Source organism: Entelurus aequoreus, linkage group LG21, assembly GCF_033978785.1.
Source record: "Entelurus aequoreus isolate RoL-2023_Sb linkage group LG21, RoL_Eaeq_v1.1, whole genome shotgun sequence".
In the NCBI taxonomy this organism is placed as follows: domain Eukaryota; kingdom Metazoa; phylum Chordata; class Actinopteri; order Syngnathiformes; family Syngnathidae; genus Entelurus; species Entelurus aequoreus.
The window spans coordinates 11,918,531-11,946,197 of NC_084751.1; the positions used below are offsets into that span (position 1 = coordinate 11,918,531).

Sequence of the window (27,667 nt, forward strand, 5' to 3'; positions counted from 1 at the left end):
GAAGTCAAATGAATGACTTACTGTAAATAAGCGTTTTTTTGTTTTTTTTAAGACTTTAGTTTAGGTGGTGGCTCTTTGCCTTAACAACAAAGTATATCGTACCTAGTCATTATTTTGTCTTAGTAAGTCAATATTTACTAAGTCAAAATAATGACTAGGTACGATATACGATACATATCTCGATATTTTTCCCGTAAAGTAAAAACAAAACAGTCCTAGTTATCTGAGCTACTTAGTATGTCATTATTTTGACTTAGTAAATATTGACTAACTAACTTAGTAAGTCAATATTTACTAAGTCAAAATAATGACTAAGTCAAATGAATGACTTACTGTAAATAAGCGTTTTTTTGTTTTTTTTAAGACTTTAGTTTAGGTGGTGGCTCTTTGCCTTAACAACAAAGTATATCGTACCTAGTCATTATTTTGTCTTAGTAAGTCAATATTTACTAAGTCAAAATAATGACTAGGTACGATATACGATACATATCTCGATATTTTTCCCGTAAAGTAAAAACAAAACAGTCCTAGTTATCTGAGCTACTTAGTATGTCATTATTTTGACTTAGTAAATATTGACTAACTAACTTAGTAAGTCAATATTTACTAAGTCAAAATAATGACTAAGTCAAATGAATGACTTACTGTAAATAAGCGTTTTTTTTGTTTTTTTAAGACTTTAGTTTAGGTGGTGGCTCTTTGCCTTAACAACAAAGCGCTGCGGGGAAACCCGGTAGTTCCTTCAAAATAGCCACCCCTTTCTCTGATTACTGCTTTGCACACTCTTGGCATTCTCTGGATGAGCTTAAAGAGGTAGTCACCTGAAATGGTTTTCACTTCACAGGTGTGCTTGAAAGCTCACCGAGAGAATGCCAAGAGTGTGCAAAGCAGTAATCAGAGCAAAGGGTGGCTATTTTGAAGAAACTAGAATATAAAACATGTTTTCAGTTATTTCACCTTTTTCTTTTCTTAAGTACATAACTCCACATGTGTTCATTCATAGTTGTGATGCCTTCAGTGACAATCTACAACGTAAATAGTCATGAAAATAAAGAACGCGCATTGAATGAGGAGAAGGCCTGCACTGTATGTAATAAAGTTATAACCAATTATTCACTGGAATTGAGTGAAAATAAAAGGAATATTTTTGCGGTGGTACTCGCTGCTACACACTGTAAATCGACATCTTGGGAATTATTGTCAAATTTGGCATTTTTAAGAAAAAATATATAATTTTTAGCACTTCTGCCATTTTTGTTGACAAAATATCCACTTAAAAAAATCATTTGTATGCTTTCCTACTAAATTCTCACAATGAATTGCCGAATTAAAAATATCCCAAATATTATTAAATAATGTGAAATGCTATTTAATATCTACTGTTCTATAAGTGCATAAGCAGAAAAAGACTTGGTCAATTTCATGCTCGGTCCTAATTGATATGGCACACTGCTACTGTTAGCACTATTGCTTAAATTACATAACCTCAAATTCTAAAGATCGTAGAAACGCGTGGACTTTGTTTTGGTGTCGTACAGTAGATTTGTTTTATTTATTGGCACCAGAAAAATGCTTCTTTTTTTTTTTTCCCTCACAGTAACTTAGCAAAAGCAGGATATGTGGCTAACTGACTTAGCTCATTTATTTCCAATATTGTCAAGAGTGGGACGTCTTTTTTGAGGACACGCTAAGGTGCGAAACAAGGCAAATGTGAGTAAGAATTGATCTATTTTGTTATTAGCAGATAAGAGAAGACTTTATTGCTTTGTGATGAAAAGAAGTCGGGGGGTAAAAAACTGCATTTGATGGAAATGATTCAACAAAAATGTTGCACTGGATATGTGTGCCGTTTTGAGAAATGTGAACTTCACCTTCAATTCTACGGAGCCCCTAAAGGGACATAGGGGAATTACATTTTTTTATAATTTTTTTTTTTTTTTAAAGTTATAAAACAAATTTTAAAAAACGTTAATTAAAAAAAACTTTATAATTTTTTAAATGTTTTTTTTAATTTGTTTTATAACTTTATAAAAAGTATCTCGTGCGCACGAGAAAGTTTCTTGTGCGCACGAGATACATACATAAAGTTATAAAACTAAATAAAAACATTTTTATAATTTTTTTTTTTTTTTTTTAGACATGTATTTCATGAGAAACTTTTTATAAAGTTATAAAACAAATTTAAAAAAACGTTAAAAAATTATAACATTTTTTTTAATTAACGTTTTTTTAATTTGTTTTATAACTTTATAGAAAGTTTCTCGTGAAATACATGTCTAAAAAAAAAAAAAAATTATAAAAAATTTTGTGTTTTGTTTTATAACTTTATAGAAAGTTATAAAACAAATTTTTAAAAAACGTTAAAAAAATTATAACGTTTTTTTTCATTTGTTTTATAACTTTATAAAAAGTTTCTCGTGTGCACAAGATAGTTTCTCGTGCGCATGAAATACATGTCTAAAAAAAAAAAAATTATAAAAAAATTTGTATTTTGTTTTATAACTTTTTATAAAGTTATAAAACAAATAAAAAAAACGTTTAAAAAAATTATAACGTTTTTTTAACTAACGTTTTTTTAAATTTGTTTTATAATTTTAGAAAAAGTTTCTCGTGTGCACAAGATAGTTTCTCGTGCGCATGAAATACATGTCTAAAAAAAAATAAAATAAAAAATTATAAAAATGTTTTTCTTTTGTTTTATAACTTTTTATAAAGTTATAAAACAAATAAAAAAAACGTTTCAAAAAAATTATAACGTTTTTTTTAATTAACGTTTTTTTTCATTTGTTTTATAACTTTAGAAAAAGTTTCTCGTGTGCACAAGATAGTTTCTCGTGCGCATGAAATACATGTCTAAAAAAAATAAAATAAAAAATTATAAAAATGTTTTTCTTTTGTTTTATAACTTTAAAAAAAGTTTCTCGTGAGCACGAGAAACTTGTCTAAAAGCTACATGTCTTATAAAAAAAAAAAAAAAATTATAAATTTTTTTCCCCCCTCCATGTCCCTTTAGGGGCTCCGTACAATTCAGACCTAAAAATGTGCAAATAAATCAAGGGGGAGGGGAATTTGATGAAGGCAAAGGACGACATATTCACTTGTGCACAATGAACTACATCCACCTATAAACACTACTAGTACCTATTGTACATGACAACCATGTTTCTATGGTTTGGCCAAAAGGTGAAGCTTGATATTAGTCAAAGACGATGAGAGGAAATGAAGAGATGAAGGAATGGAGAAGGAGACATGGCTGCTGTTACGTTACGCTATGCTCTCTAATCCACTGTAGGACAGAGGAGACGGGAGGGGGGTTTGCGGCCTACAAGTCGATGAGCTGGTCCACCAGCAGCAGGGAGCGGGCCAAGCTGGGCAGGCTGGACTCAGAGCCGCCACTGTTACTGCGAGAGTGGCCTCCTGAAACTGGCGGGAGGAGGGGAGGTCAGAGCAGTAAGAGAGGCACAGGTGCGGGAGGGAAAGGAGAAGGAGGGGAAAGAGAAGGCAGAACTGAGGCTTTTAGACATTCTCGGGTGAAGACGTGAGAGCAGCAGCTGATCCCCGAAGTGTTTTAGCACACCAAGAACTGGAAGAGAGAACCAGGCGTGTCCTCACCTTGGGAGTTCTTACGTCCGGTCACTGGGATGGGGTCAAACTCGTCCTCGGTGGCCGCCTCAGGGTTTGCCGGCTGCGGGGGCTCAAAGTCGCAGATGAGGAGAGAGGAATCTGCAGAGAATCAAAGAGGTTAGTGTCAGAATTATTGTATCTAAGTTATCACCAGACTTTGTGTTTCAATGAGTTCCCGGCGAGCAGACAAAAGCTGTCTTTGATCTTGCCAATCACAAGGCTTGTAAAACTCCACTGTGTAGGATGGGGAGCGACATGAAGGTGTCGGTTTCTTTAATGTATTGTAATCCACAGGAAAATTTTGTCTTGACCCGATATCTACAAAGCGGAGAGGAGGCAGGACCTGACCCCCTTCCGGGCACCTTTTCTTTGAACTGTTTTGTAACCAAAGGCGACGGCTGTTTACGACCCCCCTTCCTTTAGAAACAGCTGTTGCCATGTAATCAAGGAAAGTCCAAATAAAAGAGGAGGCGTACAATCTTTCGTCAGAGCGTGGTGGGACACTGTGCAAGGGTACAGGTCTACGCGTTTCTCCTCATTGAGCCAAATTTAATTATGTCTCTGTTTAATTCCTTGCTTCTTTGTCTGTTTAATAGATGTCATCAGTGTTCAACCTGAAAGTTAGCCAACCTCCAGCCATAATAGTCACGTAGGGAGTTCCTGTTCAATTCAGTTCAGTTTATTTACTGCATATACACAGGTTTTGTGCACCTTTTCCATGGCCAAATTCAAGCACTTTTTAAGGACTTTCAAGATCAATTTTCCAGTTTTTCCAGTACCCTTCAAAATCCGCCTATCCGAGGTCGGGTCGCGGGGGAAGCAGCCTAAGCAGGGAAGCCCAGACTTCCCTCTCCCCAGCCACTTTGTCCAGCTCCTCCCGGCAGATCCCGAGGCGTTCCCAGGCCAGCCGGGAGACATAGTCTTCCCAACGTGTCCTGGGTCTTCCCCGTGGCCCCCTACCGGTCGGACGTGCCCTAAACACCTCCCTAGGGAGGCGTTCGGAGTGGCATCCTGACCAGATGCCCGGACCACCTCATCTGGCTCCTCTCCATGTGGAGGAGCAGCGCCTTTACTTTGAGTTCCTCCCGGATGACAGAGCTTCTCACCCTATCTCTAAAGCGGAGGAAACTCATTTCGGCCGCTTGTACCCGTGATCTTGTCCTTTCGGTCATAACCCAAAGCTCATGACCATCGGTGAGGATGGGAACGTAGATCGACCGGTAAATTGAGAGCTTTGCCTTCCGGCTCAGCTCCTTCTTCACCACAACGGATCGATACAGCGTCCACATTACTGAAGACGCCGCACCGACCCGCCTGTCGATCTCACGATCCACTCTTCCCTCACTTGTGAACAAGACTCCAAGGTACTTGAACTCCTCCACTTGGGGCAGGGTCTCCTCCCCAACCCGGAGATGGCACTCCACCCTTTTCCGGGCGAGAACCATGGACTCGGACTTGGGAGGTGCTGATTCTCATCCCAGTCGCTTCACACTCGGCTGCGAAGCGATCCGGTGAGAGCTGAAGATCCTGGCCAGATGAAGCCATCAGGACCACATCATCTGCGAAAACCAGTGTGAATCAATCCAAAGCCTTGTTGTTTGAGGTCACCAAATGCTGTCTGTAGTAAAAATACGGAAAATCTGCTAAAACCTAACCCAAACATTGAACCAACCAGCAGTTATCATTAACTGAATGGGGCATAGAAAATGAAGCAATGTTTCTGTAGACTATTCAATGTCATTGGTGTTTACTTGTTTGTATCATCAACATTCATGTATACATCATTCCTTACAAGAAATAACATTCATTATTATCGTTTACTTGTTTGTTTGTATAATAATTCATGCATACGTCATGTTCATTAAAGGCCTACTGAAATTATTATTTTTTTATTTAAACGGGGATAGCAGATCCATTCTATGTGTCATACTTGATCATTTCGCGATATTGCCATATTTTTGCTGAAAGAATTTAGTAGAGAACATCGACGATAAAGTTCGCAACTTTTGCTCGCTGATAAAAAAAAGCCTTGCCTGTACCGGAAGTAGCGTGACGTCGCAGGTTGAAAGGCTCCACACATTTCCCCATTGTTTACACCAGCAGCGAGAACGATTCGGACCGAAAAAGCGACGATTACCCCATTAATTTGAGCGAGGATGAAATATTTGTGGATGAGGAACGTGAGAGTGAAGGACAAGCTGGCTCATTGGATTCCACACTTTCTCCTTTTCCTATTGTGGATTACAGATTTGTATTTTAAACCACCTCGGATACTATATCCTCTTGAAAATGAGAGTCGAGGACGCGAAATGGACATTCACAGTGACTTTTATCTCCACGACAATACATCGGTGAAGCACTTTAACTACGACGCTAACGTGATAGCATTGTGCTTAACTGCAGATAGAAACAAAAGAAATAAGCCCCTGACTGGAAGGATAGACAGAAGATCAACAATACTACTATCAGGAGACACCGAACCAAACACTGGACCTGTAACTACACGGTTAATGCTGTGCCGCCTGTCGAAGCTTAACAATGCTGTTGCTAACGACGCTATTGAAGCTAACTTAGCTACGGGACCTCGTCAGAGCTATGATAAAAACATTATCTCTCCACCTACGCCAGCCCTCATCTGCTCATCAACACCCGTGCTCACCTGCGTTCCAGCGATCGACGGCGCGACGAAAGACTTCACCCGATCATCGATGCGGTCGGCGGCTAGCGCCGGATAGCGCGTCTGCTATCCAAGTCAAAGTCCTCCTGGTTGTGTTGCTGCAGCCAGCCGCTAATACACCGATCCCACCTACAGCTTTCTTCTTTGCAGTCTCCATTGTTCATTAAACAAATTGCAAAAGATTCACCAACACAGATGTCCAGAATACTGTGGAATTTTGCGATGAAAACAGAGCTGTTTGTATGGGATACAATGTGTCCCAATACTTCCGTTCCAACCATCGACGTCACGCGCATACGTCATCATACATAGACGTTTTCAAGCGGAAGTTTAGCGGGAAATTTAAAATGTCACTTTATAAGTTAACCGGCCGTATTGGCACGTGTTGCAATGTTAAGATTTCATCATTGATATATAAACTATCAGACTGTGTGGTCGGTAGTAGTGGCTTTCAGTAGGCCTTTAAAACGACAACCTCCCGGCATGATGGAGCGATGCTCCACTGTCCTCTTGGGGGCGACACAGAGCCGTATATGTAAGGGCTCTTGCAAAGCCAACAGATCAAGCGTGTAGCTTTCATTTTTAAGGGAAACTTATTTTATTTGTTTCTATTTTATAATTAGCCTATTGAGTTAGACTGCCGAGAAATATGATGACCCCTTTAATGCGCCTTATAATCCGGTGAGCCTTTTGTATAAAAATAGACCCGCTCAGTCTCAGGCTTACTTTCGCTCTATTCAGTTTTGTGTAGTTTTAAAGGCCTACTGAAAGCCACTACTACCGACCACACAGTCTGATAGTTTATATATCAATGATGAAATCTTACATTGCAACACATGCCAAATCGGCCGGGTTAACTTATAAAGTGCAATTTTAAATTTCCCCGCGAAACTTCCACTTGAAAACGTCTATGTATGATGACGTATGCGCGTGACGTACAAATACCTCTGTTTTCTTCGACAAAATTCCACAGTATTCTGGACATCTGTGTTGGTGAATCTTTTGCAATTTGTTTAATGGACAATGGAGACTGCAAATAAGAAAGTTGTAGGTGCGATCGGTGTATTAGCGGCTGGCTGCAGCAACACCAACACCAGGAGGTTGTGTTGTGTTTTGAGCAGGATAGCAGACGCACTACGGTGAGTACAGCTGTGGCTTCCAAACATTTGATCGGCTTGCCCGTACGTGCGTGTTGCTATGTGCATGTCACGTACGTAACTTTGGGGAAATATATGTTCTTGCCGACTCTGATGGCGGCCGGGGTGTCGTCAAAAGCGTACAACGCCCGCCGCCGCATCTAAGTTAGCTTCTATTTTTTTAGCTTCGCCAAGCTGAAAATTTTTACCGTGTATTTACATGTTCATGGTTTAATAGTATTGTTGATCTTCTGTCTATCCTTCCAGTCAGGGTTTTTTAAAATTTTGTTTCTATCTGCATTTGAGCCTGCTATCACGTTAGCTCTGTAGCTAAGTTAGCTTCTATTTTTTTTAGCTTCGGCAAGCTGAAAATTATTAACCGTGTATTTACATGTTCAGTCACTGTGAATGTCCATTTCGCGTTCTCGACTCTCATTTTCAAGAGGATATAGTATCCGAGGTGGTTTAAAATACAAATCCGTGATCCACAATAGAAAAAGGAGAGAGTGTGGAATCCAATGAGCCAGCATGTACCTAAGTTACGGTTAGAGCGAAAAAAGATACGTCCTGCACTGCACTCTAGTCCTTCACTCTCACGTTCCTCATCCACAAACCTTTCATCCTCGCTCAAATCAATGGGGTAATCGTCGCTTTCTCGGTCCGAATGTCTCTCGCTCCATTGTAAACAAAGCGGAATTGTGAGGAATCCTTTGTCTTGTGACGTCACGCTACTTCCGGTAGGGGCAAGGGTTGTTTTTATCAGATACCAAAAGTTGCGATCTTTATCGTCGTTGTTCTATACTAAAGCCTTTCAGCAAAAATATGGCAATATCGCGAAATGATCAAGTAGGACACATAGAATGGATCTGCTAATCCCGTTTAAATAAAACAATTTCATTTCAGTAGGCCTTTAACACTGTAGTCCGAGTTTAAATGTTACTTTCTCCCGGGGGTCATTTTTTTTACTCTAATTGTGATCTTATTATCAAGCGTTATTACCGTATTTTCCGCACCATAAGCCGCACCTAAAAACCCCAATTTTCTCAAAAGCTGACAGTGCGGCTAATAACCCGGTGCGCCTTATATATGGATTAATATTAATATTTATTTTCATAAAGTTTAGGTCTCGCAACTACGGTAAACAGCCGCCATCTTTTTTCTCCATAGAAGAGGAAGCGCTTCTTCTTCTACGGTAAGCAACCGCCCCATAGAAGAGGAAGCGCTTCTTCTTCTTCTACTGTAAGCAACCGCACCCGCCCCCGTAGAAGAAGAAGCGCGCGGATATTACGTTTCATTTCATTTGTGTGTTTCTGTAAAGACCACAAAATGTCTCCTACTAAGAGACACGCGTACAAGGTTCCACTGACTTTTGATATTCCTGTGAACCGCACTGTGGATACAACGGGAACACGTACGGTGAATATTCGCACCACAGGGAATGAGAAGTCGTCTTCACCGTGGTTCTAGCTTGCCATGCTAACGGCCAGAAACTTCCACCCACGGTGATATTCAAAAGGAAGACCTTGCCAAAAGAGAACTTTCCAGCCGGCGTCATCATAAAAGCTAACTCGAAGGGATTGATTGATTGATTGAGACTTTTATTAGTAGGTTGCACAGTGAAGTACATATTCCGTACAATTGACCACTAAATGGTAACACCCGAATAAGTTTTTCAACTTGTTTAAGTCGGGGTCCACTTAAATTGATTCATGATACAGATATATACTATCATATATACTATCATCATACTACAGTCATCACACAAGATAATCACATTGAATTATTTACATTATTTACAATCAGGAGTGTGGAGGGGGGGTGGGGTGGGGGGGTGGGGGGGGTGGGGATATGGACATCAAGTAGTGGACATAGAGAGAGAGAGAGAGAGAGAGAGAGAGAGAGAGATCAGAAGGCATAAGAAAAAGAATCTGCATTTGATTGTTTACATTTGATTATTAGCAATCCGGGGAGGGTGTTAGTTTAGGGTTGTAGCTGCCTGGAGGTGAACTTTTATAGCGGTTTTGAAGGAGGATAGAGATGCCCTTTCTTTTATACCTGTTGGGAGCGCATTCCACATTGATGTGGCATAGAAAGAGAATGAGTTAAGACCTTTGTTAGTTCGGAATCTGGGTTTAACGTGGTTAGTGGAGCAACCCCTGGTGTTGTGGTTATGGCGGTCATTTACGTTAAGGAAGTAGTTTGACATGTACTTCGGTATCAGGGAGGTTGTAGCGGATTTTATAGACTAGGTTTAGTGCAAGTTGTTTAACTCTGTCCTCCACCTTGAGCCAGCCCACTTTAGAGAAGTGGGTAGGAGTGAGGTGGGATCTGGGGTGGAGGTCTAGAAGTAACCTGACTAGCTTGTTCTGAGATGTTTGGAGTTTAGATTTGAGGGTTTTGGAGGTGCTAGGGTACCAGGAGGTGCATGCGTAATCGAAAAAGGGTTGAACGAGAGTTCCCGCCAGAATCCTCAAGGTGCTTTTGTTGACCAGAGAGGAAATTCTGTAGAGAAATCTCGTTCGTTGGTTAACCTTTTTGATTACCTTGGTTGCCATTTTGTCACAGGAAAGGTTAGCCTCTAGAATGGAACCTAGGTATGGATGGATGAAGAAAAGATGCGCGAGTGGTTGATAGACGTTTACGCGAAGACACCGGGTGACTTTTTTCACGCAGCTCCGTCCCTGTTGATCTACGACTGCATGCGCGTCCACATCACAGATGGTGTCAAAAAACAAGTGAAGCACACCGAAGAAGAAGAATTCGATGGATTTGTGGATGAGTAATAACTTCAGAAAGTGAGCTTTAAATGTTTATTTTGTGTGTTGTGTGACATTAACGTTCGAGCAACGTTGAGTTATTGATGTTGCTATTGCTCTGCACTATTTTGAGTGTTACTATTTTTGTGATTGCACATTTGTACATTACATTTTGGGAGTGAACAGAGTTGTTAGAACGCTGGTTTGTAATATATTATTAAAGTTTGACTGACCTATCCGACTGTTTTGTTGACATTCCCTTTAGCGTAGCGTAGGTGCGCCTAATAGCACGGGGCGGCTAATAGGTAAACAAAGTTTTGAAATATGCCGTTCATTGAACGTGCGGCTAATAACACGGGGCGCCTTATGGTGCGGAAAATACGGTAGATATTCTAGCGACGAGTGCACTGTACTGTAGAGTCCCCCTGACCACAAGAAGCACATCTTCCTCCCAAGTGCCATCCACACAATGGTCTTAAATTAGCACAAGCCAGCGCACAAAGGCGGTTTGATGAGTTGTGGCCTCGCCAGCAGCTGAAGTGCATTGACAAGCACGCAGCAGGTGGCCATGCGGGCACTTTTAAGCCTTCACGGTTTTCACAGCTAGCTGGCTCATCAGCGACAAAACGCTTGCGCTTAGATGCTCTCAAGTCAAACTGCAGCTGCGCTCATTCTGGGATGTCGCCCTGATTATTCCGCCACTTGACTCAGTTCAAAGCGCCGTGGTCCATACTTCCAGTAGATATGGTGTTACGAGCATGGCTGCATTTCAAATGCATCCTGATGAAGGTGTGTGCTGATATGTCAATGGGAGACGTACCTAATGTTTTGGCCGGTGCAGAGTCTCCAGACAGCAGACTGAAATCATCCAGAGCGGCGGAGGCGGATGACACTGAGGAGGCAGCGCTGCTGGTGGCTGGCGGAGGAGCGGACGGGCCCGACATCAGAGAGCAGCCCAGCAAAGAGGCGTCTGCAGTGATGTGTTCTGAATGAAGAAAAGGACAACGCTCGTCATCCAAGTGTGCATGGATGAATCACACCTTTCAGCGCACCTTTTGCAGAGTCCTCCACAGCCCCGCCAAACGGATCGGACATAGACAGCAGGTCGGGTAGCAGGAGCGACGACACATCTGGAGATTTCAGACCTTCAATCAGCTTCTCTGAAAACAAAAAAGTCATGAGGACATTGACGACTGTTTCAAATATTTTGTGAAGGTGCAGTAAGTAGTTACCCGGTGTGTTGGACAGTTCCAGGGTGTGAAATGGATCGGGGACTATCAACAGCGACGCTCCTGAATCAGCAGCATCGACAATGGCTGACAATCTTTCTGCTGAGACAAAGTAACCGTCACTACGTTTCCATGCACTAAATTAGTCTGATTTCTCAAATAGTTCGTTTTTTTGTATTTTCGCACCTACATGCATACTTGCCAACTAGGGGTGTGGGAAAAAATCGATTCGAATTCGAATCGCGATTCTCACGTTGTGCGATTCAGAATCGATTCTCATTTTGAAAAAATTGATTTAAAAAAAAAAAAATTAAATAAAAAAAAAATAATAATAATAATTAATCAATCCAACAAAACAATACACAGCAATACCATAACAATGCAATCCAATTCCAAAACCAAACCCGACCCAGCAACACTCAGAACTGCAATAAACAGAGCAATTGAGAGGAGACACAAACACGACACAGAACAAACCAAAAGTAGTGAAACAAAAAGGAATATTATCAACAACAGTATCAATATTAGTTACAATTTCAACATAGCAGTGATTAAAAATCCCTCATTGACATTATCATTAGACATTCATAAAAAATTAAAAAAAAGAACAATAGTGTGACAGTGGCTTACACTTGCATCGCATCTCATAAGCTTGACAACACACTGTGTCCAATATTTTCACAAAGATAAAATAAGTCATATTTCGTGGTTCATTTAATAGTTAAAACAAATGTACATTATTGCAATCAGTTGATAAAACATTGTCCTTTACAATCTTTTTACAAAAATCTACTACTCTGCTTGCATGTCAGCAGACTGGGGTAGATCCTGCTGAAATCTATGTATTGAATGAATAGAGAATCCTTTTGAATCGGGAAAATATCGTTTTTGAATCGAGAATCGCGTTAAATTGGAAAAAATCGATTTTGAACCGAATCGTGACCCCAAGAATCGATATTTAATCGAATCATGGGACACCCAAAGATTCGCAGCCCTATTGCCAACCCTCCCGATTTTCCCGGGAGACTCCCGAATTTCAGTGCCCCTCTCGAAAATCTCCCGGGGCAACCATTCTCCCGAATTTTTCCCGATTTCCACCCGGACAACAATATTGGGGGCGTGCCTTAAAGGCACTGCCTTTAGCGTCCTCTACAACCTGTCGTCACGTCCGCTTTCCCTCCTTACAAACAGCGTGCCGGCCCAGTCACATAATATATGCGAGTCAACAGCCATACAGGTCACACTGAGGGTAGCCGTATAAACAACTTTAACACTGTTACAAATATGCGCCACACTGTGAACCCACACCAAACAAGAATGACAAACACATTTCGGGAGAACATCCGCACCGTAACACAACATAAACACAACAGAACAAATACCCAGAACCCCTTGCAGCACTAACTCTTCCGGGACGCTACAATATACACCCCCGCTACCACCAAACAACCCCCCCCAATCTCCCGAATTCAGAGGTCTCAAGGTTGGCAAGTATGCCTACATGTGAAGTCCAAGTGTCCATGCACACTTCCAAATGCGACTATTGGTCATATGCCATGTGCCTCCTATACACTGGGGGGCGCTTATTTCAATTTAGTGCAGATAAATGAATTACTCTTCCGGTTGACCTATGGCAGAGCTGGGCAAATATTTTGACTCGGGGGCCACATTGAGAGAAAAAATGTGTCTTCGGGGCCAATGTGCATGTGTGTATTACAGTATATATATATTATATATACACATTTCCTGTAAAAATCTGCTAAACAGTATGCGTGTTTGGGTCCCTTTTTTGCAGGAACACAAATACCAAAAGTCACAATGTCCGATAGAGTTCTAAAAAAGTTATGACAGACACCTCAAAAAAACGGAATGGAATTTTACAGTTTTTTACTGAATGGAACACCCAAAATGTACATGAAAATAAAGAAAGTGGGATTTACAATATTAACTATGAACAATAAAACACTGAATATTAACAACATATGAGCGTCGCTCCTCGATAGACATATTTTACAATCCAGCAAAACACAACAAAAATGTAACAAACAGCAAAATATGCAAAGTGCAATAAACACCTATGATATATTATCACTTTTATGCAGAAATGTATTGTAAAAATGCGCTTCTGCATCTGTTCCTGACACATGCGTTTGGGGCTGGCTGCTCTGAAAACAAACCCCGCCCACTCTGCTTTGTTCCTGGTCTGAGCTGCTGTGACGTAAATTACCATAATAACTCCTATAACAATTAAAAGCACAGACTTCAACCACTGAAATACTTTGGTATAGTTCAAGACTTACGATCATTTAAAAACAGCACTGCACATCATTCAATGGCAGCTACAGTTTTGATGTTAAAGGTCTAAAAGAAAATCTTAATGGGCCGCATGTGCTATTTTTTTTATTTTTTTTGTCTTAAAATAATACAATCATGTGTGCTTACGGACTGTATTCCTGCAGACTGTATTGATCTATATTGATATATACCGTAATTTCCGGACTATAAGCCGCACCTGACAATTAGCCGCACCAGCTAAATTTAGGGGAAAATACAGATTGCTCCATATATAAGCCGCACCTGACTATAAGCCGCAGGGTTTTGATGTGTAATTACCGTAGTATATAGGGGTTCCTGCTACCACGGAGGGGATTGTCGGGACAGAGATGACTGTTTGGGAACGCAAAGCGTCCCATTTATTAACAATAAACCTTTCAATCAAACTTTCACATCTTTGACATGGCGAACAGCATTCGTGCAGAGTACAAATAGAACAACGGGGCAAAGTAATACAAAGTGCTCGCCTGTACGTTATCAAAATAAAGAGCCTACCGGTATATGAAAAGTCAGTCTTTAATCATGGTGTCATCGTCTTCCTCCTGCGTACTAAAACCACCGAAATCCTCTTCGTCGGTGTCGGAGAAGAACAGGCCGTAAATAAGCCGCACCCTTGTATAAGCCGCAGGGACCAGAAGGAAGGGAAAAAGTAGCGGCTTATAGTCCGGAAATTACGGTAATGTAGGAACCAGAATATTAATAACAGAAAGAAACAACCCTTTTGTGTGAATGAGTGTAAATGAGGGAGGGAGGTTTTTTGGGTTGGTGCACTAATTGTAAGTGTATCTTGTGTTTTTTATGTTAAATTTAATTTTTTTTTTAAAATAAAAATTATTGTGCGGCCCGGTACCAATTGATCCACGGACCGGTACCGGGCCGTGGCCCGGTGGTTGGGGACCACTGCTCTACAAAACTGGAGCTCAATTCTCTGCATAGACAGTGTGGGTAAAAAAAAAAAAAAAAAACGTATTTTGATCGCTTCATTGCATGTTTTTTCAAAACTGATATAGTAAAAAATAAATATAAAATAAACGCCATTTTTGTTTTTCTTTGCTCTTCCAGAGACATCATAGCCCGTGTTTCCTCATGCTCTTCCAGCATTTCCTCAAGCATCTGGAGTGAAAACATCAGTAAAAGAGGACACAAAATAGAATAATAGCGGTTTGCACTCTTTTTCTTGTTTTTGAACGCTGGGTCTGCTCTTCCTTTTCCATTGTCCCCATGTTGTCACTCTGTCCTTCTCCCCTTGAGGGTGCTCCTGATTTCTATGATCGTATTTGGTTTGACTAGTTTACATTTTTTCCATCCCAATTACACCCCTCTCTCTTGGTTTGTCCCATTTTGCACCAGTCAATTAGACTAAAGAAGTCCGTACTTTTTTCATATTGCCATCATTTGCAAATCTATGCAGGCTGATCCCTTCTTTAGTTGTACTGCTACAACCTGAAACAATACATCTGCCAGCCACATTTGATCTGCACCAAAATAACATAACCTGGCATGAAGAAGCTACAGAAACACATACTACTAGTCCCCCTACATTTTGAAACTAAAAGTTTTCCCAAAATGTGCTGAAACTCATTGGTAAACGGACCTAAAATCACTAATGTGTCTATTTTATCTATAGACATTATTTTCAGGTCCATAATTATACAAAAAAAACATGTTGTCAACATTAGAGGGGCCTTTTAAGGAGCCTCAAGAGGATTCTGATGCTATATATATGTAATGGCGTGACCTACCTTGACAGTCTTGCGAGGTGTTCTCCCCAGGCGAGGTCTGTAAGCCGGGTATCAACTCTTCACACGGGGTCTCACACCCTGAGGGCGGGTCTGCAAACAGCAGTTTGCATGACGCACTCACGAAAGCCAAACACAAAACGAGCACACACTTTACCAGCGGGCTTTGCGTCTTCTGGTTTGATTTCCTCCGCCGTCAAGTTGGAGAAGCCGTCGTTGTCGTCGAACGGGTTCCATGTGGGCGCCGCGGAGCTCTCGCTTTGGTAATGAGCGGGCTGGATGGAGCCAGCTTGGGAGCTAAAGAGGGACAGTCTCCTCACTGAATGTGATCTTACAGTAATACGTTGTACAAAACCCAAAAGCAGTGAAGTTGTCACGTTGTGTAAATGGTAAATAAAAACAGAATACAATGATTTGCTAATCCTTTTCAATTTATATTCAATTGAATAGACTGCAAAGACAAGATACTTAATGTTCACACTGGAAAACTTTGTTATTTTTTGCAAATATTAGCTCATTTAGAATTTGATGCCTGCAACATGTTTCAAAAAAGCTGGCACAAGTGGCAAAAATGACTGAGAAAGTTGAGGAATGCTCATCAAACACTTTTTTGGAACATCCCACAGGTGAACAGGCTAATTGGGAACAGGTGGGTGCCATGATTGGGTATAAAAGCAGCTGCCATGAAATGCTCAGTCATTCACAAACAAGGATGGGGCGAGGGTCACCACTTTGTCAACAAATGCCGGAGCAAATTGTTTAAGAACAACATTGCTCAACCAGCCATTGCAAGGAATTTAGGGACTTCACCATCTACGGTCCGTAATATCATCAAAAGGTTCGGGGAATCTGGAGAAATCACTGCATGTAAGCAGCAGGTCTGAAAACCAAAATTGAATGCCTGTGACCTTCGATCCCTCAGGCGGTACTGCATCAAAAAGCGACATCAGTGTGTAAAGGATATTACCACCAACGTTCCCTCTAAGGTGCGCACTGGTCACGAGTCCTCTGCGCACAGCAAATCTGTGCCGCGCAAAAAATCAAATCCCACTCTAAACCAAATAAACAAATCGTTTGTTTTGTATGATTTTGCAATGCAACTGTGAGTAGCAGGTGACGAAAGGCGGCCACAACAAATAAAAACAATGTTTGTCAACACTTAAATTATTGTAATGTCTGTGGAGACACTTAAAGGAGGACAGGAATTCCGTCGGTCCCTTTATTTAGCAAAATTGTTTGTCGGCCATAACCACACCAAAACAATGTGTAAAATACTTTTACCTAGCAAAACTGGTCGTTGTCTACCGTACAAACTAAGCCAAAAGCAACTCTTTGTCATCTGTTATATCAACAGCAGCCGCGTGCTCTCTCTCTCACCTGCACCAACACATACACTATGGCAATTAGCCACTGGTGCGTTTATGGCCACACAAAAAGTTGGACAACTCCAACACTACACGTGAAGTGTACATTTCAGGTCGTTTTACTATGACTCCTCAATCAGTGTGCTTATTCTACTGCCATTTGTTAAGAATGTTATTTTTTGGATACTAATCATGAAATGATGTTACATAATTGCTAATAAAAATATTTATTTTACGGACAGAAAGTTAATAAACACTTCATCTCATGCAACATGTGAATGTTTTAAGGGGAACTAAATGTGATCTCTGAAAGGGGTACACAATATTTCCAAAGCAGGACCCCCACCTAGGCATGAAATACTATATTGCATAGCTGATAAAAAAAATATATATATATATCTAAGTGGGCCAAATCACATATATATTAGAAAATAATCTCTTGAAATTGACTAATGTCACTTGATTATAATAATAAGACATTTAAATTGTTATGTCAGGTTTGGGACAAATGTGCTGCCGGTATGACCACAGTGTGCACGTCTGTATTCCACTGAATGCTCAGGGTGTTTGTGCGTTTGCTCACACACATGAAAAATTAGAGGGAACATTGATCACCACATGGGCTCAGGAACACTTACTGTCAGTACCGGTAACTACAGTTGGTCGCTACATCTGTAAGTGCAAGTTAAAACTCTACTATGCAAAGCGAAAGCCATTTATCAACAACACCCAGAAACGCCGCCGGCTTTGCTGGGCCCGGGCTCATCTAAGATGGACTGATGCAAAGTGGAAAAGTGGTAAAAATGCCCCTATGCCAACTTTTTTGCAATGTGTTGCTGCCATTAAATTCTAAGTTAATGATTATTTGCAAAAAAAAAAAATTTCTCAGTTGGAACATTAAATATCTTGTCTTTGCAATCTATTCAATTGAATATAGGTTGAAAAGGATTTGCAAATCATTGTATTCTGTTTTTATTTACACAACATGCCAACTTCACTGGTTTTGGGTTTTGTAGCAAACAAGCGACTTACTGGACGAGGTCTGCCTCTGCCCCCAGTGAGGAGTCGGCGACTCCATTGGCGCTGCTCGCTGTGGGATCACTTGGGACGCGTTTGTGGCTCTGCGCCTCCACCGTCTTTGGAGAAGCCGGCGCAGTCTGGTCCAGAGAGACACATTGTTATCGTGCAACAGCAGGGATTCTAGTGGAGGTTGTGGGCGGTCTGCTTACCATCTCAGCTGCCTTCTGGCTTACTTCAGTGGAAGCGGCGTGAGCCTGCACCACTGATTGCTGCTCGCCCACTGATGGCTGATTGGGGGCTGATTTGCTAGGCGACTGCTGAGCTTGGACGGGCGGCTTGCGTCGAGCGGGACGCTGAGGTGCGGCGGGGCTGGACGGAGTCTGTGGCACCGCCTGCTGGGGGGCTGTGCCGTTCCCTGGGGGAGGCGGGGCCTGTTGCTGGGCTTGAGGTTGGACATCTGGCTTGCACGCGGGCGTCACGACGGCCGCTGTAGCTTCTGCTCCTGATGTCGGCTGCACAGCACACAAATACAGAATAAAGTGACAATTCCTTCATCTTGGCAACAAATCTGTACACACCTGCTTCTGTGCTACAGCTGGAACGGCGTTGTTCTGTGACTGGATGAGGGGCAGGGCGGACGTCAGCGCCTTCTGTGACTGCAGGGCTGCGGCGGGCTGGGAGAGGTTTAAGCTGACGCCTGCGGGGAGGACATGGACTGCATGGTCAGCAAAGCAAAGCATGATATCGCAGGTTCAGACATATGAGGGCTAATGTAACAAAACCTGAAACTTGAGTTGCACTACTCGTCTCAACTCTGTGCCCTTATCTACCTGTACAGTACAGTTTGGACACACCTTCTCATTCAATGTGTTTTCTTCATTTTCATGACTATTTACATTGTAGATCGTCACTGAAGGCATCTAAACTATGAATGGACACATGTGGAGTTATGTACTTTAAGGTGAAATAACTGAAAACATGTTTTATATTCTAGTTTCTTCAGAGTAGCCACCCTTTGCTCTAATTACTGCTTTGCACACTCTTGGCATTCTCTCGATGAGCTTCAAGAGGTAGTCACCTGAAATGGTTTACAGCAAAGTACCCATCATATTGATAAAAATGACAATAAATGCTACATTGTTCTTTACAGCAGTGGTCCCCAACCGGTACCGGTCCGTGGACCGATTGGTACTGGGCCGCGGCCGCACAAGAAGTTAAAAAAAAAATAAAAAAAATATTTTTTTATTTTTTTAATTAAATCAACATAAAAAACACAATATATACATTATATATAAATATAAATCAATACAGTCTGCAGGGATACAGTCCGTAAGCACACATGATTGTATTTCTTTATGTCAAAAAAATAATAATAAAAATAAAAACAAAATTTTTTTTTTACTACCCCTCCATCCCCCGGTTTGTGGGACAAATTTTCAAGCATTGACCGGTCCGCGAGTACAAAAAGGTTGGGGACCCACTGCTTTACAGCATATTACTGTAAATTGAAAAAAAACTACCACTGTTTTTTGCTTTAAAATCCTGTTGATTGAGCTGCAAGTTTTTGTTAGAATAATTGTTTTTAAATCATCACAAAAGCTTTGTATTACATTGAGTTCCTGGCAGGGGGACGGGAGCTGTTTTTGGGGCCTACCAGGAGGAAGGCTCGTAAAACTCCACTGTGACTTCAAAGCGGACAGATGGCAGGTTCTGCCCAATTTCCAGACGAACTCTTTTTGAAGTATTTTACGAACTCTCTTTGAACTATTTTATGGAACTCTTTTTGAACTATTCTACGACCTCTTCTTTTGAACTGTTCGGTAACCAAAGGCAACGCTGTTTACGACCCACTTCCCTCTGGAAGCAGCTGTGGTCAGGTGGGGGGAGAAAGACAAAATAAAAGAAGGAGGCATGCAATCTTTTGGTAGAGTGTGCTGAGATACTGTACAAGGGTACAATGTGTCCAGACGTGTCTCCTCAATATATTGAGTCCAAATTGAATTCTGTCTCTGTTTAATTATTTGCCTCTTGTCTTGTTTAATAGATGTAATCAGTGTTTGAACCTGACAGTTTTTGACTGTAAAATCTACGGTTGTTCTTAACGGTGTATTACTGTGACTGGAAAGACGGTACATTTGTTTTTACGATAGAAAAACTGGCAGCTAAGTTGCCAGAATAAAAGAGGAAACTTGTGGTATATGGAGGGGGCGTGGCCTGCGGGCCTGCCGCGGAACAGGGCGTGCCAGGACCGGCCTCGAAGACAGAGACAGGTACGTAGATGGCCCGGGTGGGCCTTGTTATCTAATCACCTGCCGCCTTTATTAGCAGCAGCCGGGATGAGACACGTTGATGGAGCTGGAGTGGGAGCCAGAGAGGGGCGAGAGAGACCCAAGACACAGACAGACAGTTTGCTGGAAAGCAAATGACTGGCACTAGTATATGAAAATAAAACAGTGTTATACTCTGAATCCCAAAAACTACACTAAAAACAGGTTTATTTATACATATGATTGATTGATTTTGCAACATGATCACTGCTCTGTATTGTATATAAATATTAGCAAACTATAATAGTAGCAAAAAGGACAGGACGTCGTTGTGGCTTGTACAGCCCTTTGAGACACTTGTGATTTAGGGCTATATAAATAAACATTGATTGATTGATTGATTGATTCTTTACTTCCTGTAGGTAGAATGTTTCCATGTTGGAAATTATTCCAAAAACTACCCTGAAAACATGTTTATTTTTACACAAAATGAAATATTTTGCAACATAATTATTGTTCTGTATTGTATATAAATATTAGCAAACTGTAATAGTAGCAAAAGAGGACGGGACAACACCATATTTTCTTTACTTCCTGTAGGTAGAATGTGTCCATGTTGGAAATTATTCCAAAAACTACACTGAAAACATGATAATTTTTACACAAATTAATAGATTTTGCACAAGAATTACTGCTCTGTATTGTATATAAATATTAGCAAAACTGTAATAGTAGCAAAAAGGACGGGACAACACCATATTTTCTTTACTTCCTGTACGTTCAATGTGTCCATGTTGGAAATTATTATAAAAACTACACTAAAAACGTGTTTATTTATATTTATGATTGATAAACACACTGCCAGGAGAGCCCGGTTTTATTTTCGTATACTAGTGCAAGTCTTTTGCTTTCCAGCAAACTGTCTGTGTCTTGGGTCTCTCTCGCCCTCTCTGGCTCCCACTCCGGCTCCATCAACGTGTCTCATCCCGGCTGCTGCTAATAAAGGCGACAGGTGATTAGATAACAAGGCCCACCCGGGCCATCTACGCACCTGTCGCTGTCTTCGAGGCCGGTCCTGGCACGCCCCGTTCCACCGCAGGCCCGCAGGCCACGCCCCCCTCCACATACTGTTTTTCCATGAACAATATAATGTTGTAAAAATCTATGTAAATTTAACACAAAAATTCTGGCAACTAAGCTGCAAGCTTTTTTCATAACCCCTCCCAAATAAATAAAAAACAACAGTGTTACTGTTTTTCCATTTACCCTAAATAGTTGTAAAAAAATTAAAAAAGACACTGTATTTTACAGTACAATTAGGTAAATGTAAGGTTTTTACAGTAAAATCGACAGTCTACTTAAAACAATTTATATAATTAATAATGAAATCCAGAGGCAAATTCATACATTATTCGAAGTTACAAGCAGCCCTCTGATGGCAGCCATAACTGCCATGATGAAAACCAGTTTGACATCCCTGGTCTATGTCCACCTGTTACACAACCAGTCCATCTTAAAAGACAAACTATGCTTTCACGATAGTCTGGATGTGTCCTAATTATCAGCATATTTTCATGACGGGGAGATTTGTGTCTGTTCATATCCGATTCCACTAGTCCTGCATATCCACATGAGAAAAATAATACACATTCACAGACAAGTGGATGAAAGTCATTCATCACCTAATTAAGCACCATTAAAGGACACTCATTTCTAATAATGCTCGATTTAATTTCGCTTTTTTGACCTGCGCACCTCATCTCGTCCATCATTCACCACACGCACAGCCGATTAAAGGCCTTGCTGTGTTTTCACACATCTTTAGTCATACACTCGGTGACGGATACGTGTAAAAGGTGCATTACCGACAGGCTGAGCTGCACCACCGGGGAGATTAGCTCGCTTGCGCGGGGTGAGGGCAGCCGGCTGGATGGGGAGGATGCCGGCGCTCGGCTGCGTGTGAGCCGCTTTGGGCCTCTGGCGAGGGGTGATGGAGGTTTCCGTGGTGGGGACGGGATCGGTCAGTCTGCTGTGAAAAAGACAGGATCTTCGTTTAAACATGGTATTAATAGCATAAATGGGGTGAGACTTACCTGGGTTTGGCCTGGCTCTTCTTGGCTGCAGCAGCTTCGCTCGCTTTGACTGGCTCGGGAAGTTTGGAGGGAATTGTCAAATTCTTGAATATGGGAAAAAATATATATAAAATTAAAAGGGAATGAGCAGGTTGATGTACCAGTCAAGTTGGCACGTTGTGTAATTCGTAAATAAAAACAGAATACAATGATTTGCAAATCCTTTTCAACTTATATTCAATTGCATAGACTGCAAAGACAAGATATTTAATGTTCCAGCTGAGAAACTTCATTTTTTTGGCAAATAATCATTAACTTAGAATTTAATAGCAGCAACACATTGCAAAAAAGTTGTCACATGGGCATGTTCACCACTGTGTTACATGGCCTTTCCTTTTAACAACACTAAGTAAACGTTTGGGAACTGAGGAGACACGTTTTTGAAGTTTTTCAGGTGGAATTCTTTCCCATTCTTGCTTGATGTACAGCTTAAGTTGTTCAACAGTCCGGGGTCTCCGTTGTGCTATTTAAGGCTTCATATTGCGCCACACTTTTTTTTAATGGGAGACATGTCTGGACTACAGGCAGGCCAGTCTAGTACCCGCACTCGTGCAGTATGTGGCTTGGCATTGTCTTGCTGAAATAAGCAGGGGCGTCCATGAAAAAGACGTTGCTTGGATGGCAACATACAGTATGTTGATTTAAAATCTGTATGTACCTTTCAGCATTAATGGTGCCTTCACAGATGTTTAAGTTACCCATGCCTTGGGCACTAATACACCCCCATACCATCACAGATGCTGGTTTTTCAACTTTGCGCCTAGAACAGTCCAGATGGTTATTTTCCTCTTTGGTCCAAAAGACACGACGTCTACAGTTTCCAGAAACAATTTGAAATGTGGACTCGTCAGACCACAAAACATTTTCCACTTTGCATCAGTCCATCTCAGATGAGCTCGGGCCCAGCAAACCCTGCAGCGTTTCTGGGTGTTGTTGATTAATGGCTTTCGCTTTGCATAGTTGAGTTTTAACTTGCACTTACAGATGTAGCGACAAACTGTAGTTACTGACAGGGGTTTTCTGAAGTGTTCCTGAGCCCATGTGGTGATATCCTTTACACACTGATGTCACTTTTTGATGCAATACCGCTTGAGGGATCGAAAGTCACGGGCTTGCCGCTTAAGTGCAGTGATTTCTCCACATTCTCTAAACCTTTGGATGATATTACGGACTGTAGATGGTGAAATCCCTAAATGTCTTGCAACAGCTGGTTGAGAAATGTTGTTTTTAAACTGTTCCGATTATTTGCTCACGCATTTGTTGACAAAGTGGTGACCCTCGCCCCATCCTTTGTTTGTGAATGACTGAGCATTTCATGGAAGCTGCTTTTATACCCAATCATGGCACCCACCTGTTCCCAATTAGCCTGTTCACCTGTGGGATGTTCCAAATAAGTGTTGATGAGCATTCCTCAACTTTCTCAGTCTTTTTTGCCACTTGTGCCAGCTTTTTTGAAACATGTTGCAGGCATCAAATTCCAAATGTGCTAATATTTGCAAAAAAATAACGTTTCTCAGTTCGAACATTAAATATCTTGTCTTTGCAGTTTATTCATATGAATATAAGTTGAAAAGGATTTGCAAATCATTGTATTCTGTTTTTATTTATCATTTACACAACGTGACAACTTCACTGGTTTTGGGTTTTGTATTAGTCATGGTGCCTTTTCACAATATCCCAGCTGAGATATCTGATTCAACAAATTAAATCAATTGTTCATGGCGGAACGAAAAGGGTAAACACACCTTCACATTCTGAACCGGGCAAGTCCTTTGTGCCAGTTTAAAGGCAAAGTAAGACACCTGGTAGATGTCCGGCCTTTTGTCTGGGTCAGGCTCCAGCATGTAGCCTGCAAAGACGCACAATTGACAGCAAGCAGGGTCAGATTTAAAAAAGCAGAGCGCTCCATTCTGGTTTAAAGGGCGAGCAAGCGCATGCCTTTGTGAGAGGAGCACAAAAACAAACTGTTTGAATAAAAAAGTGTTTAGATGGACTAACGAATGAGGCAGTGGAGATCGTAAGAGTAGCGGGAGTTGTCCGGAATGGTGAAACTGCCATCGCAAATGGCCACCTGGCTTTCACCAAAGGGCAGAGTGAAGAAGCACAACTTGTACAGCAGACAGCCCAGCGCCTGCAGGAGAACACCACACGCATGCACACCCCATCACACCAAAAACACCGAAGAGAAAGAGAAAAGAGCAATCCAGACAATTGAAGACATCACACAGCAAAGTCCTTCATTTAGTGTTGAGCTGACCAAACACAACCTTGTCTAACACACATTTGAAATCTATGCAGTTAGTAACACAACAATGCATGTCGGCAAACAGGCAGGCTAGAATATTGCGTTTGACAATTCAAGATGCTTGGATTATTTTTAGGGGTGCACAGGGGGAGAAAAATTCCTGCTCCTCTGGCTGTCTAAAAATAGATTGTACAGTGTAGGCTTAAAGGCACGGCTAATTTTCTATTGGTGTGACGACGCAACAACAGCAATCCATCATTAAGGAAGGAGTGTAGGAATAGCAAAGCATATTAGAATTACGTCATACCTTTGAAAATGTCCCCTATATGCAATGTTTTGGAAGTGACAGGTGTACATGAGAAAAATCTATTTTCTCCCTCACTTGGTAGCGTTACTTTGGATACAAGAGGCACTCAAGTGGTCGCTTTTGAAGTTTCCAGTTGTCATGGCGGCATGAAGAAAAAAACTAGAGATGTCTGATAATGGCTTTTTTGCCGAAATCCAATATTCCGATGTTGTCCAACTCTTAGTTACCGATTCCGATATCAACCGATACCGATATATACAGTCGTGGAATTAACACATTATTATGCCTAATTTTGTTGTGATGCCCCGCTGGATGCATTAAACAATGTAACAAGGTTTTCCAAAATAAATCAACTCAAGTTATGGAAAAAAATGCCAACATGGCACTGCCATATTTATTATTGAAGTCACACAGTGCATTATTTTTTTTTTAACATGCCTCAAAACAGCAGCTTGGAATTTGGGACATGCTCTCCCTGAGAGAGCATGAGGAGGTTGAGGTGGGTCAGCGGGGGGTGTATATTGTAGCGTCCCGGAAGAGTTAGTGCTGCAAGGGTTTCTGGGTATTTTTTTCTGTTGTGTTTATGTTGTGTTACGGTGCGGATGTTCTCCCAAAATGTGTTTGTCATTCTTGTTTGGTGTGGGTTCACAGTGTGGCGCGTATTTGTAACAGTGTTAAAGTTGTTTATACGGTCACCCTCAGTGTGACCTGTATGGCTGTTGACCAAGTATGCGTTGCATTCACTTGTGTGTGTGAAAAGCCGTAGGTATTATATGATTGGAGGCAGTGCCTTTAAAGGCCTACTGAAACCCACTACTACCGACCACGCAGTCTGATAGTTTATATATCAATGATGAAATCATAACATTGCAACACATGCCAATACGGCCGGGTTAGATTACTAAAGTGCAATTTTAAATTTCGCGCGAAATATCTTGCTGAAAACGTCTCGGTATGATGACATCTGCGCGTGACGTCACGGATTGTAGAGGACATTTTGGGACAGCATCGTGGCCAGCTATTAAGTTGTCTGTTTTCATCGCAAAATTCCACAGTATTCTGGACATCTGCGTTGGTGAATCTTTTGCAATTTGTTCAATGAACAATGGAGACAGCAAAGAAGAAAGCTGTAGGTGGGAAGCGGTGTATTTCGGCCGGCTGCAGCAACACAAACACAGCCGATGTTTCATTGTTTACATCCCCGAAATATGACAGTCAAGCTTTACCATTGGCCTGTGGAGAACTGGGACAACACAGACTCTTACCAGGAGGACTTTGAGTTGGATACGCGGACGCGGTACCGTGAGTACGCAGCTGCGGCTTCCAAACATTTGATCGCTTGCCCGTACGCGCGTGCCGCTATGTGCATGTCACGTACGTAACTTTGGGGACTTTGGGGAAATATATGTGCTGTATGAACTTTGCGGAGGTGAACGGTACTTTGGGCTGTGGGATTGAGCGTGTTGTGCGGGTGTTTGATTTGTATTGGCGGGTTATATGGACGGGAGGTGTTTGTTATGCGGGATTAATTTGTGGCATATTAAATATAAGCCTGGTTGTGTTGTGGCTAATAGAGTATATATATGTCTTGTGTTTATTTACTGTTTTAGTCATTCCCAGCTGAATATCAGGTCCCACCCGCCTCTCACAGCATCTTCCCTATCTGAATCGCTTCCACTGCCCTCTAGTCCTTCGCTCTCACTTTCCTCATCCACAAATCTTTCATCCTCGCTCAAATTAATGGGGAAATCGTCGCTTTCTCGGTCCGAATCGCTCTCGCTGCTGGTGGCCATGATTGTAAACAATGTGCAGATGTGAGGAGCTCCACAACCGGTGACGTCACGCGCATATCGTCTGCTACTTGCGGTACAGGCAAGGCTTTTTTATCAGTGACCAAAAGTTGCGAACTTTATCGTCGATGTTCTCTACTAAATCCTTTCAGCAAAAATATGGCAATATTTCAAAATTATCAAGTATGACACATAGAATAAATAGTTTAAATAAGAAAATCGCATTTCAGTAGGCCTTTAAGGTTTATTGGCGCTCTGTACTTCTCCCTACGTCCGTGTACCACTCCGTACAGCGGCGTTTTAAAAAGTCATAACTTTTACTTTTTGAAACCGATACCGATAATATCCGATATTACATTTTAAAGCATTTATCGGCCGATATTATCGGCAGTCCGATATTTTCGGACATCTCTAAAAGAAAAACCTTCTTCCAAACACAGCTCATTAGCATTAAAGCTACAGACACACAAAACTGTGTGTGGTCAGTAGGGCTTTTAAACTGTATCAAGTTAGATATTCACCAACACACTATTGTGGAACCTCTGAGATGCATTTTAAAATGGAAAAATACTAAATATTCTACTTATACTACTTGTACTTCAAAAGCCATTAGTGGACAATCATCTTTACTCACCCAGATGTCTGCTTTGGTGGTGATGATCTTGTTGTTATAGAGGTTCACCATCTCAGGTGCACGATATGACAAAGTAGTGTACCTGACGGGAAACCAGGAAGAACTTTAGGAAAGTCTGCACATATCTGCTAAAACATGTTTAGTCCTGCATCACGCTACAATCCAATCACCGAAATGGGAAAGAGATCCACGGAGTAAGTAAATCAAAACTGTGAACCAAATCAGTCAACTAACTTTTTAATCTCTTCCTCCACAGCGGTGACGCCTTCCGTCTGTGGACTCAGCGACTTGTTAGTGGCGCTGCCAAAATCACACAGCACGTAATGGCCCTTGTCATGCAGCAGGATGTTCTCCACCTTCAGAGAGACACAAGACATGGGGCAGACTATTTGAGGAGACTGTGAAAAGGATAA

The 27,667-nt window shown here is 41.4% G+C and overlaps 1 protein-coding gene across 6 annotated transcripts in view; it reads right to left on the minus strand.

Annotated features, from left to right (window-relative positions):
* LOC133638398 (AP2-associated protein kinase 1-like) overlaps positions 1–27,667 on the minus strand; it is a 60,174-nt gene that overhangs the window by 13,973 nt on the left and 18,534 nt on the right. Inside the window, exons 5-20 of one of the 6 annotated variants that reach the window (XM_062030949.1) lie at positions 27,489–27,610; positions 27,255–27,336; positions 24,277–24,409; positions 24,024–24,127; positions 22,240–22,322; positions 22,012–22,193; positions 18,458–18,576; positions 18,089–18,391; positions 17,892–18,016; positions 15,653–15,792; positions 15,499–15,588; positions 11,426–11,524; positions 11,246–11,353; positions 11,014–11,178; positions 3,613–3,723; positions 2,930–3,423 (exon numbers count right to left, since the gene is read on the minus strand). In XM_062030949.1, coding sequence (XP_061886933.1) covers positions 3,323–3,423; positions 3,613–3,723; positions 11,014–11,178; positions 11,246–11,353; positions 11,426–11,524; positions 15,499–15,588; positions 15,653–15,792; positions 17,892–18,016; positions 18,089–18,391; positions 18,458–18,576; positions 22,012–22,193; positions 22,240–22,322; positions 24,024–24,127; positions 24,277–24,409; positions 27,255–27,336; positions 27,489–27,610 — 2,067 coding nt within the window. In that variant the 3' untranslated portion in view covers positions 2,930–3,322. Of the gene's footprint in view, positions 1–2,929; positions 3,424–3,612; positions 3,724–11,013; positions 11,179–11,245; positions 11,354–11,425; positions 11,525–15,498; positions 15,589–15,652; positions 15,793–17,891; positions 18,017–18,088; positions 18,392–18,457; positions 18,577–22,011; positions 22,194–22,239; positions 22,323–24,023; positions 24,128–24,276; positions 24,410–27,254; positions 27,337–27,488; positions 27,611–27,667 lie in introns of those variants that run through there. The other 5 variants (XM_062030948.1, XM_062030944.1, XM_062030950.1 and 2 more) reach the window with 5 other exon arrangements.